This window comes from Pleurodeles waltl, chromosome 8 (assembly GCF_031143425.1).
Source record: "Pleurodeles waltl isolate 20211129_DDA chromosome 8, aPleWal1.hap1.20221129, whole genome shotgun sequence".
NCBI lineage: Eukaryota > Metazoa > Chordata > Amphibia > Caudata > Salamandridae > Pleurodeles > Pleurodeles waltl.
In genome coordinates this window covers 527,364,076-527,378,272 of record NC_090447.1, presented here as the reverse complement: position 1 = coordinate 527,378,272, position 14,197 = coordinate 527,364,076, and the positions used below count along the sequence as shown (strand labels likewise).

General features: G+C 42.0%; 1 protein-coding gene across 2 annotated transcripts in view; it reads left to right on the top strand.

Moving 5' to 3' along the window:
* The window catches only part of ASMTL (acetylserotonin O-methyltransferase like), a 291,907-nt gene that overhangs the window by 74,011 nt on the left and 203,699 nt on the right, over positions 1-14,197 (top strand). For both annotated transcript variants that reach the window (XM_069204555.1, XM_069204554.1), the window contains exon 2: positions 1,880-2,016. In XM_069204555.1, the coding sequence (XP_069060656.1) occupies positions 1,924-2,016 (93 nt within the window). In that variant the 5' untranslated portion in view covers positions 1,880-1,923. The remainder of the gene's footprint in view (positions 1-1,879; positions 2,017-14,197) is intronic.

The following is a 14,197-nucleotide window of genomic DNA, read 5'->3' as shown; positions in this document are numbered from 1 at the left end:
AAAGATGCGTTGAAATCTTTGTGAATCTGCTCCTTTTTAATTGTCTGATGCTTCTGCCTCCTCAGAAGGGTTACTCAACTCAGGACGAGGAAGACCTGATGATATGAAGACTAGTTCTGGTTATCTCTTCTATCTGGTTGAGGTCAGACAGCACTATGAGTATCTCCCACATTCCAGGCTTCTGCCAGAAGAGTTATTTGTATGTAGTGTGATGGCTTTCAGGACTGTGATGCGGAAGCTAGACTGTCCTCCCAGAAGCTCTTGGAGAAACCTCTGGATAGTACCTGTGATGCACCCAGTATTAATGAGGGAGGAGCTCCTAGCAGCGTTTTTCACCATTTCCACCTTCGACTTTAGGTGTATAAGGAAGGTGAAATCTCTTTGGTTAAACCACTCCCAGTGTCCAGTCTTCTCTTTAAAATCAGATCTATGTGCAACACACCCTTTAGAGATTCACTCCCTGTTCAGTCATTGTCAGTCTGCCTTTGATTTCCTCCACAACGTTCTCTGTTTTCAACTTAATACACTGGCATGAGCTTTGCAGAGCTTTTAATAGAGCCTTCATTACAAACTCTGAGAAAAAAAATAATTTCATCAAGCATAGGAAACCCAAACTGCTCTTTGTGTGCTCTTCTAAAGACTGGCAACCTAGGCTTCTGAGTTTGTGGTCTTTGTGCAAAATTGTTGAACTTCAAGTGGAGTTCCCCCAGGCAAATCATCATTGGTCTCCCGCAGTAATCTGTCTTGACTGTGGGCTCCATAACTTGGTGCAACAAGTAGTTCCCATTGGCTCCTCCTTGCTGGCCATCTTCTACAGCTCTTCCATTTACCAAGCCACAGTGGCACCCCTCTAGAACTTGATAGTGCTTTTGCAGCTGTCCCTGGATCAGACTGTGTTCCAGGCAGAGGGATATCGCACACCACTGTTATCACCATTTAGGAAGTTCTTGTTGCACAGCCATGTCAAGCATACAATACAACCCTGAAAGCTATTCTCTTCTCCTTGAAAAAAAATGTAAAAGCTCACCAATATTCTTTGTCATTTATTTATTTATAATTAATGATTAATTGCAACTCTGTTGTGGTAAAGTAACCCAAAAACCTTCGACCACTTACAAACATTTGTCTCGCACCAGATCCAAGCTGGTTTGGTGTGTTAGTGGGCCAGTTCAAATAATGTTTGTACCGAGCTAACAGGGTACCAGGGTGCATCTGTCAGTTAGTCGCCACAGTGGGATACAGGTCAAGATAAGAACAATTAAGGGCCAAACTGGTGTTTGATTGTAGTCAGTGAGGGGCTTACTAACGCTTGAATAGGCCTAGAACTCAAAATATGCCCTTGAGAGAAGAGCTTGGATGCAAAAATGTCATAGACACTCCTTATACCCACAGACCTGTAAAGGTACCATTCTGGATTGTGATCTGATTGTTTAGATCAATAGGTACGATTCTGGATTGTAGGCAGAGTTGAATGCATATGGAACCCTCTTGTATGCGCCCCTCTCTTGGTGAGTCTTCCCTTGTGTGTGCCCTCAGCTTTGCAGCCGAAGGAGGTTTAAAGATGCCACCCGAGATTGTGGAAATCCACCCTCCAGGACTAACTGCAATATACACCTCGTGGTGTTTGCAGAAAGTTGAATCTTGGGGCTGAGTTATAGTAACATCTGTTATTTTGGTAAGTTTTTACCACTAAGAAATCTGTGATTTAGTATTAGTTAAAGGTTTATTTACCTAAAGTTAGATTCTGTTTTCTTGATAATGTTGCACTGATTAGTAAAAAAAAAAAATGCAACTGATGAAGAAGTTGGTGAAAGTAACGCTGTTTTAGGAAATCTAATTAATAAAAAAGTAATTTGTCTATTATCTGCATTTTTTACAGGATTTCCCTGTGAGTACTAGCTGCTGACAGCTATTTTCATAGCCATGCTACTTAGTCCAGTCATCTCGAAGCTAGCAGGGAAAAGGGTGGTGCTGGCCAGTGCATCTCCCCGGCGGCAAGACATCCTTACCAATGTGGTAAGTAAAGATAATTTCTCCTCTCAGTTGAGGTCGACAGAGTATTTAGCAAAGCTGCCTGCTTGGCTAAGTGTTCCATAATTTGTGAATTTGTGTGTATGCATGCACACAAATGTGTGTTAGTGCTACAGAAGAGCAAAAGACACATCTCCTAAGCAAGAGCTGGATTGCACTCCGAAACCAGAACATTGTATGGCAAGTTATGTGGCTTGTAAACATGTCACTGTAGGCTTTTGGGTTCAGAGAGAATACCTACAATACATGATGAGCACATCAGACTTTAAAGTTAAGAGCTGCCTCTGCATCTGCAAGTCGGAATCCCTTTATCAGCCTACCAAGCTTGAGTAGAATTACATTGCATACTAATAACACCTGTTTACAGTGCTTAAAAATCACAGAAGGGCATTATGATTAGCTATATGAAAAGAAATGGATATATTACCTAATGGTTAACATTATACCTCTCACATGTCCCAAAAGGACTGAGCTGTGTCTTCTCCCCGAGTGGGGTTTTCTCCAACGCCTGGGCTACTTCAGTAATACACAACTTAGGGGGTGGCAGATCTCAAGTCTTTGAAAAACCTATTGATGAAGGGGATAGGTAACTGGAAGCTGGGACTGTTGAGGAAAGGGATAGGGTTATTAACAGAAGTCTGTTGTTTGTTGATCTTAAAATTGATGTATAAAACGAATTAGGTTCAGGTCTTTTTATTGAAAGCAGGAACTGGTGAAGTATAGACCGAAAGCAACGGTCAGGCATATACTAGTAACTAGTGTAAACCCTAATCACACCAGAAGACCCCAGCTACTTTTCAATGTACCAAGAATCTATATGAAGCTTATTAATGAAGAGGCCTAACAGCTATGGTTGGAAAAGTGGGTCAGCAGAGATAAACAGATCAGCATGAAAAGCAGCATTATTGATTGAAATTCAAACTTGACATCCTCAGACCTGTACCCTAAAGAAGGTACTAGCACAAATACTTAAGATCCACATTTAACCCATCTCCAAGGCTGATTTCCCAGCTACAGAGGAAGTGTTCCACTAACAGTAACGTCATTCCTCACCACTGCTCCTCCTAATTCCTGTACGAAAGAGCTGGCTGTCTTAATCTCTGAAAAAATAAATCATTTCAATTTAAAATTCACTTTTAGTTGTTCAGGAAAACCAATGATGCTTCATCGAGACTGGCAGCAATTCTTTCTTCCTGGCTAGATGATCACTGTGCACATGGAAAAAGAAGACTGTGATTCTTATGCACAATCGATTTTACTCTGCAGTGCCACTCTTTGCATTTTCTCACAAATGTCAACTGGTACTAAGACAATAATCATGTTTCCGCCCAATCTGATCTGGTCCATTTTCCCTCTGGCATGATGAGAATATGCCCTTCTAACCACCTAATGGTCATCCCACCTTGAGCGCTATGAAGTCCTTCACCATACTCTCCCATTACTGAGATGCATGAGTCTGCATTAAGCATCACTTAGACTCCAGTGAACCCTGAGCTGGCCTGCCCTCCTTAAAATGTCCATTGTCTTGCATCGCTCCCCTTGACTTAGCAGACTACCAGCTGCACAGTTTTGGAATTCTACCTTCTTTTCAAAGGGTTCTTTCTTTTCTCACTGGTTCTCCAGCTAACATGTGACATTTGCCTAAATTGATAACACTTTCCCAGTCGGCAAAGCAAAGTAAATTAAATGCTTTGTTTTTCTAGCTTCCAGCATGGAGAGTATTTCTCGAATACAGAAGGTTTGCTCCCCTGTAGTTAAGTCCTAATATTCCAGGAGTTCTCCCCTGTAGTTAAGTCATAATATTCCACTCTTCTGTCCTTTGCCCTTCATGGGTGTTTGTGGATCAGACACCATGTCCGCATGTCTCTTTTTCCTGTTGTCCCCCTTTTCAGTTACCACGGACTTCAAAAATGCTAACGTGTGGGCCAGAAAAGGATCACTTGCAAGTTGTACATATTCATTTTCAACTGCATCAGGACATCTACCAACGTGGTCCATAAACAGATCAAGATGTTTCTAACCAGATCAATCAGGTGTCCATTATCAGTAGTGTGAACACTTACTATAACCTATAATCACAATCTTCTCTTGTCTGCTGTCCCACTCTCCTGATGGCGCCCGAAAGTCCATCCCACTGCCCAGCTGAGCTGTGGGCTCCCAAGCTAGCTAATCTGTCTAGAGCGGTGCTACCCTATGGATTGCAGCAATCTGGGGTCCTGGCTGGCCCATTCTCTTCTCTAAAATGATTCGAATAAAAAATGTGAGTCTGATACTTGTTTTTTTTTCAAATGTCAACCCTGAGACAAAATTCACCTTTGCATAGTTAACTGGTTTAATAATTGGTAATCTGGACGCTAAACCTCTTTTTTTGACTGGGAAGTCTGCAACTTTATGTCCCAATAAAAAGTTACTAAAGAGAGAATGTAAACTCAGTTGGGCGATGCATCTTATTAGTTTTTTATTCATAACAAATGTCTGCATCAGTGTCTTTGCTGCCATGATCAGGCTGTTTGACTGACGTCCGACGTGTTCACGACGTATACCTCACTCTTTTCTGTCCAGATACAGTTCTAAAAAAAAAATAAAAAATTGGTGTGGAAACAAAGTGAAACTCAAAGTTCAACTGTTGCTGTCAGTAAGTAAAAGATGGTGGGGTGTAGGCATGTCTGTCTATGATGTTTAGGAAGTGCCATCGGTGTGGTATAATGCTCATGAGTAGACATTAATGATTTGATTTTAAATTGCTACAAACACTTCCTCTTATACTGGCCACATGGAAGAGAGTCCGTTTTAGTATGTAGAAGGACCTTGCATTTAAGAGTGATCTGAGTGTTTCTGTCATTCAAAGCTTTAAACGTGCTGTGGTGATTTCCAAAAGTAAAGCTAAAACTGCATTGTTACTTAAACGTTCTTAATTCACAAAGGTCTTACATGCTGAAGTAAAATAAATCGAATACAATATTCTTGTCTTTGTAAAATGATTTTATATTATGTAACTAGGAGGACCTACATTGGCCCGAGGTGTTCTAAATAAAATGTACCTTTTCATAGGCCTGCTTAATCCCTTCATTGCTATGACAATTTCAACTGCACTGACATTTAAATATGATTGCTTTCCTTACTTTCCCCGAGCAATAAAGTGGTTTCAGTGACATCACATTGGAGTTTAAAATAAGACAATTTTGTATTCCTATTTTAACAAATGTCAATATGATACGGTACAAAAACAATGTTTTATATATGAATATATGTGATCAGCAAAATGTGCATATCAGCAGTTGCTATCTTAATGCACTTTCTAATATTGAATGTAAAGTTTTCAACACCATTGTCATGTCACCAGTTTTATTAAGTGGTACCAAATCGATTTTTCTCTTACACAGATTTTAAATTGCTTGTACTTAGTGAAAATAACCATAACAAAAATAGTAGTTGAATCTAGAAAGGTATGGACTTCCAGAAATAGGATATCATTTTGAATTCTCATTGGAATAGTGTGTGTAGAAAGCCTACAATGTAAATGTAGTAGTTTCATAAAATATGAACTACATTGAATTTAATTTTTTTTTACAGAAGGTATTTATAACAGTAACAATATTGTAGGAAAATAGTTTTTTTGCAGGTTTACCCCCCACCTTTTGCCCCATTTGGACTGCTTGGTTCTGGTTTATGACTCTGAAGGTGCACTGGAGCCTGCTAACCAGGCCCCAGTGCCAGTGCTTTCTCTCTAAATTGGTATATGTGAATTGCTATCCCCAATTGGCAAGTATTTGACCCCCCCCTTATAAGCCCCTACTATATGGTACCAGTAGTACCCAGGGAATGGGTGTTCAAGGGGTCACCAGGGCCTAACGCACTATTTGTGCCACCCTGAGTGACCCAAGTAAACTGCTCAAACTACACTGTGCCCAAACCATGTATGGCACAGTCAAAGTACTATCTTTAGATAGCTTCTAATCCACCACCTTACCACTGCCAAGGCTTGTTGGTGGCCACCTTTACTCAATGCTGCAATCCGAGGACACACCACAACACCTGCATCCAACGTCACCAGTGGCTCATTTGTCGAGTTTTTGCATCTACTTCCTTGCCTCCAGCATCACAGTGGTAAAGCCAGCATCCGCAACTTTTGTTGAGCACCAAGGATAGCCAAGCACACCTCTGCACCCAGGATGCCAGAGCTGGGTAGAGTTGTTCTGCCTGTTGAACCTTGATCCAGTGGCCCACACAAGCCTAGCCCTCAGTGGGCTCCCCCAAACTTGACCTGCAAGTGACCAAGTGTCACTAGTACCATTTTCAGCACCTTAGGCTCCTGTCTTTCAGCACCAAAGACAGTCGGTACACCTCTTCACACAGGCCTTGCGAGCCAGGTAACATTGTTCTGACTGCTGCAGCTTGATCCTTGGATCCACACAACCTTAACTATCAGTGGGTTCCCTGAGCTCACACTGCAAGTATCACTAGTGATTTTCCCCATTGACTGGTGTGGTAAATGTTCGACAGCTTGAACTGTTTTGAATTATTTTTCACTTGAAAATCTATAACTCAGGCTATAGATATGTGATTTACTTTTTTTGTTGTCTAAATTACTTTAAAAATGTGCTTTATTTTTATAAATGGGTGTTGGATTTCTTTGGAGTCGTGTCAATTACTTCTCGTCCATGAGCGTGCTCTGAAATGCTTAACCATGTTCCACTAATAAAGCCTGACTGCTCCTTGCCACACTACCAGGACTGAGCTGTGGATTAATTGTTGTGTATCCAAGGACCATCTTCTGAGTATTGTGAGAGTATTACATAGTGAAGCCTAACCAGCATCACAGCATAATACTCCGCTTTCCTACAATTATACATTCAGTGAATATCCAGAAACACAGTATTTTGCAATGTTCTTTGGGCGGGTCCTAATATGAGAGGGGCACAAGTTTCAGAGATTGCCTGAGAGCTCCCATTTACAGGGTCAAAACTGAGTGTTAATAATATTTCCTTTTTTCATTACATTTCCAGGATCCTTTTGTTGGTTTTAAAAATGGTGATGCACGTATTTATGTTCCATTTATAGTTTCTTCCATTTTATATAAAAGCCTATAGACAGAAAGGTTTTTAAAAAAATCACTTAAAATTTTGAATTATGCAGTCATTAGATAGGAACATTTTATACTATTTTATATATATGTGTAGTTGTCCCTTAAATTGTTATTTTCTTTAACACCATTTTTATGTTTAGAATTCAGTTCCCTGCAGCAGTCCTTGTTCATAGCTAGCCATAAGCCCTCTACTCTAATCGTGGGGCAAATAGAGTTGAAAATGAACATAGCTACATCTAACTTAAAGGATTGTATTGTGGAAATATAAAGCTGGAATTCATATTTACTTAAATGTATTCAGTGTTGTTTCCCTGTGATATTCTTTCTTAGAGTGAATGGTATAGTAATTTTGATAACAGCAGGATTTATTTCTTAGCAGCAGTGTAAATGTTACCAGATGTGTTAGTTTCTTAGTTTGTCCAAATCCTTAACAAGGTATCAAGTTTCGTATCCAAATTAGGTACTCTGCCAATATGTTTTTCCAACTGTTAAGGAGCCAGCCTTGTACAGACTTATTTGGAGCATGCACACCATTGAACAGATTACAAATGTCTGGCACTGAAAAATATCAGTTTGCAGTTTTCAAGACAATTTTTATCTGGTAATTTCTATTGTGTCTGGATTTATTTAGGTGAAGCATCTCATATAATATAATTCCATCGGTTGTACTACTTTTCAGTTGTCAAGATAGAGACAACAGATAAAAGTGAAGTGTTTCACATCCACAGAGTAATGCCCTTGGCTTCACAGAGCTTCTTCCAAAGAGTCAGAAATAAGTCTTCATACTGGTAATACATTGTGTTGGCCTTTGCAGGTCTGCATCTTCTGGGTGATTTTTTTTGCCAATTTGAGGACACATGAGGACCTGCTACTAATGATGGTTTCTAAATTACAGTATTCCTTAATCAATGTCAAATTAGTGGCATCAATTTGTAAACAGAGGTCAAGGCTATGCCTGCCAAAAATCATAATTTTAAATGTATACATATTGAGCATTAACTGAGATCAATGCTTCTAATATAGGTTGAATAATCAAAGTAATTGCATTCAAATAGTTAAATGATTGAGTCAACTTTGCAACTAAATTATTGGGTAAAGCTTCATTAGATTTGGTGGTGAAGCCAATAGGTCAAGGCACCATTGGAGCCAGAATCTCCCTAGTGGCCTTAAAAACGTCCTATGTGCGGATCGGCATATCAAGTTCATAAATCTGGTCTTGTGACTTCTTCCTACTATGCAGTAACTGTCACCACTGTGCTCATAACCTACATTTGAAATTGAGGCACCTTTTCCTCACCTTTAGTATTCTTGTTCCATCCCCCTCAATTTATTCAGGACCTGAACATTTTCCCTCAGAGCTTACTAGCCACATCCTCCCTCCAGTGTTTACGCACTCACGATATCTCTGTTTCACTCAAACATGGTGAGTTCTGCTTTGTCCTACAATAGTGCTAAAACATGATCCCTCACCCCCATCACATTTCTCCAGATTTCTTTTGTGATTGTGTCAACCTGTTGCGCTTCTCTAAAGATACCAATTTAGTTTACAAACTTTCTTGTGTCAGTGCTCTCATTTGATTAAGGCATGCAGGAGTTGAAATAAACTGTCCATGTATGCTGTTTTCAGAGAATTTTAGTGTGTCCTATTTCCGTATTTTCTCCCAGATTATGCATTTTTTAATGTCTTCTCTATTATCGCATCTCTCATTAATCTTTCATCCCATCTCCACATCTGTGAGAGACATAGGGCCGGATTACAACTTTGGCGGAGGGGGTTAATCTGTCCCAAATGTGACGGATATCCTGCCCACCGTATTACGAGTCCATTATCCTATGGAACTCGTAATACGTTGGGCGGGATATCCGTCTCATTTGGGACGGATTAACCCCCTCTGCCAAAGTTGTAATCAGGCCCATAGTGGTTTTCAAGGTCACACAAACCAGGCTGTGAAACGAGAGGGTGATGGCTCTTGTTAATCTCTCTACAACATTGTCTCTTTGGGCTTTGTTGTTGAAGAAGTGTAACCCAGCATAGGTCTTATGTACAAAAAGAACAATAAAGAGTCCTCTGTATCTTCTTTGTGTAATGATTTACAGATGTCTATTAGACCAACTCCTTCCATCCATTCCTTCCTTTCTTTCATCATCATACCTGTTCAGTTTGTCCTGGACTGTGCCGTCGTTGACAAGATTCAGATCTTCTCTGATAATTGGGTCCCCCATTCAACATAGACAACTTATCTACGCTTGTTTTCTTCTAGAATGCTTCCTGTCCTGTGTTGGACACAAATTTAAAGGCTATTTCGAAGAGTTATATAATACCCTTGTTGTCTGCCCCAACCCCAAGCACCTCATCATGCCCTAGTTTGGTGTGTACAGAGGTAAAACGTTGTAGAAGAATAACCGGTTTGGTTACCCTGAAATCTGTCTAAGTAATTTCATTATTTGAAAAAATGTATGGCCTGGTTTTCCTTGAGCAGTGTTTGTAGTCTCAATCTTTTCAGAGAAGCATTTAGGCTTCTTACTGCCTATGTTACAGTTTTAGCGATGACTTACTGTGTTTGACCGCTACTCAGTCTCACCCAGTACCAGTTATTTATTTATTTCACAAAGCTTTATAGCTCATGGTCACTCAAGGTATATATGATTTTTACAATTAAACACAGGGTATTACAAATATCCTCATGAGCATACACTTTACAAAGAAATTAAGTACAACAAGGTTTGAAGCAAGTTGTCAAGTTGGGGAGATCGAAAGGAGAGGGAAAGGAGTAAAAAAGGAGAGAGGGAAGATGAAAACTTTTCAGGGGGAGCAGAAGACTGGTAAATGGAAAACAGTGATGAAGGAGTGAGAAGAGGAAAGAGAAGAAATTACACATTAGAGATGTAGTCTCAATGAGAGGGTGGTTAACTTGAATAGCAGATCAAAGAGAGAGGAGTTTTTAGTCTCTTGTTCCATTTCTTCCTTTGCATTATGCCATTGTCTGACTCTTGTCCATCAATCAGATTTAGAAGATTCCTTTTACGATTACACCACATATTTTTTCTCTCTCTCTGTGAACAACAGTATAAAATGGATGGCCATATCACTACAGGATCTTGTTCTTTCCTGAGGAATTCAATCACCTATCAAAATTAACTGCATTTATAAAGCACAACGATTTGAAAGGTCCTGAAAACGGTGCATGTGATCTCCTTTGTATACCTTATCTCTAATCACAAATTTCTCATTGTCTGCTTTTTATATGAAAAAAGTGCCAACTTGTCTGAATAACTGGAGTAACTGAGTAAAAAGGGCCCAGTGGGGTCACCCTACATGTGTGTGATCTAGTTTACTGGAAGGCAAATCGGGTCAGTCACATATAGGGAGAAGGTGTGGATTAATGGCTAGAGATACTGACTTTGGAAACTGGGAAAAGATTTGGCTCCTGGCCTCAGCACTTAATTGACCATTATGTGATACCGGGCAAATCACTTGATCTCACTGTGCCTAAATGTGTGTGAAATTAGTACAACCAATTCCTCAAACATACTAAACATAAAATCATGTTGCACCAAGACTGGTCCATGAAATTTTGATTCCCCCCCATTTCGTACCCCCCACTCCACCCATCCCAATACAGTTTAAAAATTCCCAATAGATGTTGAAATTCCCATGCGTTGAGCATTGCGACCAGTGTTCTCTGATGGGGCACAAAGCCCTCCCCGAAGATTGTTCTACCGGCTCCATATTCTATCCCACTCTTTCAGACAGCCCCTGCCCTAATATACCACTCTCTCTGCAATCATGCACCAATCTCCATGTCTTCCCCCAGTCACACAACTGTGGTGCCAGTTTAGCTCTCCAACATTGTGCAATGTTGAGTTTGGCCATCATCAGTCCCAGTGTCATCCATATCCAGACCATTTGGGTAAGGTCTATGTCATCCCAGATATTCAGGCAGCACCACTTAGCAGAGACCCCTGTGCTACTCCCACTCAGTGTACTAAGGCAAGTTAACACTGACTCCCAGTATTGCTGAAGAGCAGGACATCTCCAAATCATGTGAAAGAATGTTCCCACTTTACGACAGCCGATTGGTGCCCTCCCCCTCTTTTCCAGAGTAGTACAGGCATAATAGCACCTATGCAGGACTTTTAGGTGTACTTGCTGAAACCTATACCATATGGCCACCTCTTGAGGGGACCCAGGGCCAACAGCCATTCATCATCCTCCAAGGCGCCAAGGTCATGTTCCCATTACGTTCACAGTGTGACTAAGACATTAGAGTTGTTCATTAGTTTAAGATAGGTAAGGGAGATTGCTTTTCTGGGCATTGTATCGTCCAGCAATCTACCCTCTAGCACGGAAGCTTCAGGGAGGTCCGCCCCATTCTAATTTACATGGGTAAGGGAGATTGCTTTTCTGGGCATTTGATCGTCCAGCAATCTACCCTGTAGCAGGGACACTTCAGGGATGTCCTCCCCCTTCAGTATCACCTTCAGCAATGCATGGCATATTTGCAGATATGGGTATGTCTCAGTGGAAGCCAGCTGGTACTCTTTTTGGTGCTCTGCGAATGGCATCACCACTACTACGCCCCTCCCCCCCCCCCCCCACCCACCCACCCACAGTTCCCCAACTCTCAAAAGGCCAGTAAGTTCCCATTTATCAAAACCCTTCTGTGTCCCCAGAGTACCCAATCGTGCAGAGTCCCACAGGGAAATGGCTCATGTGATTTTTTTTTTTCCCTTTAGCCCAAGGCACTCACTGCTATGTACCATATTGTTCGTGTGACTACTGTTGGGTTTGAGTTGAGCGTGCTGCGCTTTTCTCTATAGAAGATGGCCCTAAGGTAGCCCACGGGTTGCATTACATATCTGTCCATACGGTAAGCTGGCTCCCTCCTCAGGGGGCATGGACTAACTGAATAATTACCATTAGCTGTGCTGCCCAACAATATTTCTGTACATCAGGCAGGGCAATCCCACCGTCGTACCAGTGTCGTGTCAGCTTTTTAAGGGGGATCCAGGCGTCCCCACAACCCAGAGCAACGTACGGAAGTCCCTGTCAATGGTCTGGAAATAGGATGTTGAAACCGGTTAGGGTTTATTCTGGAGTACATAAAGAAAACTGGGTAGTGCCGTCATTTTAAATGATGCCACTTTCCTGGGGAGTGACATTGACAGAGCTATCCAGTGTTCAACATCTCTCTTCAAGCACATGAGCGGGGGCTGTAGATTGCTCACGAAAAAGACACCCGAGTCCGCTGTAACACAAATCCCTAAATACCGAAAACTCTGTGTTACAACACTAGCCTCACAATCGCGGGGCAGCTGCAGCGCACGCCCGATGATGAGGTAGATCATGGATTTTTTCCAGTTAATTGTGTAGCCATAGTGGTGTAGATGCAGTATGAATGTGCATTATGCGGTCAAGCATATTAACCGGGTAAGTGACATAAAGCAAATAGGGAGATCCTATTTTTCCAGTTCTCTGACCACTGCAGCCCCTTAATCAATGGGTCTTCCCTGATCCAGGCTGCCAATGGCTCCAAGACAAGGGCAAAAATCAAAGGGGGAAAGTGGGCAGCCTTAGCACATGCCATGCTGGGGACGGAATACTGAGGACGTGCCACCGTTCACTATCACTGCGTATAGGAGTCGTATCCACTCCAGAAAACATGGCCCGCAGCCCAGTCTGGCAAGGACTGCAAACAGGAACGGCCACTCGACCATGTCAAAGGCCATTCGTGCATCTAGACAGCATTGGTGCATCTTTGCGGATTGCTGTTGCCCATTACAATATGCTGTGGAGGCTCCGCAAATGAAGTGCAGTGTTGCGCCCTGGCATAAAGCCAGATTGATCCGGATGGGTCAGTGTCAGTCTCCCGGATCAGGTGCAAAGCCATTAACTTATCTACAATTTTGCACTCTGCATTCAGCAAGGAAATTGGTCTGTACGAGGTGCAGTCCGGTAGTTTGCCTTCTTTATATATAATCATTGTGTTGGCTAATCTCTGATCTCCAGGCAGGGATCCCCTCTCGCGGTTCCCTGTTAATATGTAAAGTAGGTGTGGTGCGGTCTTAGCTGCTGTAAGCTTGTAGAGATCGCTAGGTAGACCATTTGGGCCCACCGCTTTACTGGAGTTTAGGTAATGGATGGTTTGTATTATTTCAGCCTCCGTAACTTCTTGGTCTAAGAGGGCTTTATCCGATTGTGAAAGGCCCGGGAGCTGGATGTCAGCTAAAAAGTCCTGTGCCTCCTCCGCCATAGCTGTGCATGCCGGTGAGTAAATTTGTGTGAAGTAACTCGCAAAGGCTTCCTCCACTTCCTGTCTGCCCTTCACTCGTTCCTCTTTCACAGTCAGTATTTCTAGGACCCAGTGGTTTGCCCTCTCCCTATTGTCTAGCCAGGCCAGAAGTTTCCCAGCCTTATCTCCTACCTCTTAGAGGTGATGCTGGGTGGGGCACGATGGTTGGCCGTAGCTGTTTTCCTCACAATGTCACTGTATTCCTTATGTTCGAGAGTTAAATTGTGGTACAAACCCTCACTTTCTCTTGCTGTGGATTTGATTCCAGCTCCAGAATCTCCCTTTAGAGCATCTCAAGGCGGGCCCTTTTGTCCTTTCTATGTCCTACTGTCAGAGAAAGACCCTGGCCCGTTATGACTGTCTTGTACGCATCCCAGAGGGGTCTGTGCGGAGTCCACCAACCCCTAGTTTTCCTTGAAATAACTGTCAGTGGCTTTGTAGAGGCCAGTTCAGTTGAGAGGCATCTTTAAATACCAGGGGATTAATACCATATGCCTGTGGTCTCAGCTGTCAGGTAGTCTGTATTCTACCCAGACCCGATCTCACAATTACAATAAAACTAAAGATGCTGAGGAGTGATGAAAAGGAGAGTGAAGATGAGGGAGGGGAGTGGATCAGAAGACAAATAGTTGATAGATACCCCATAATCTTGCAACAAAAGAACACAGCTGTCTTGCAACCTTCATTTCCTGTTTCTAGCTAAATATTCAGCAATACGTATGACAGCCACCAATGAAAAACAGGTAAAAGTGCAAACACGATTTCTTCTTGCAATCAGCCATTGTCA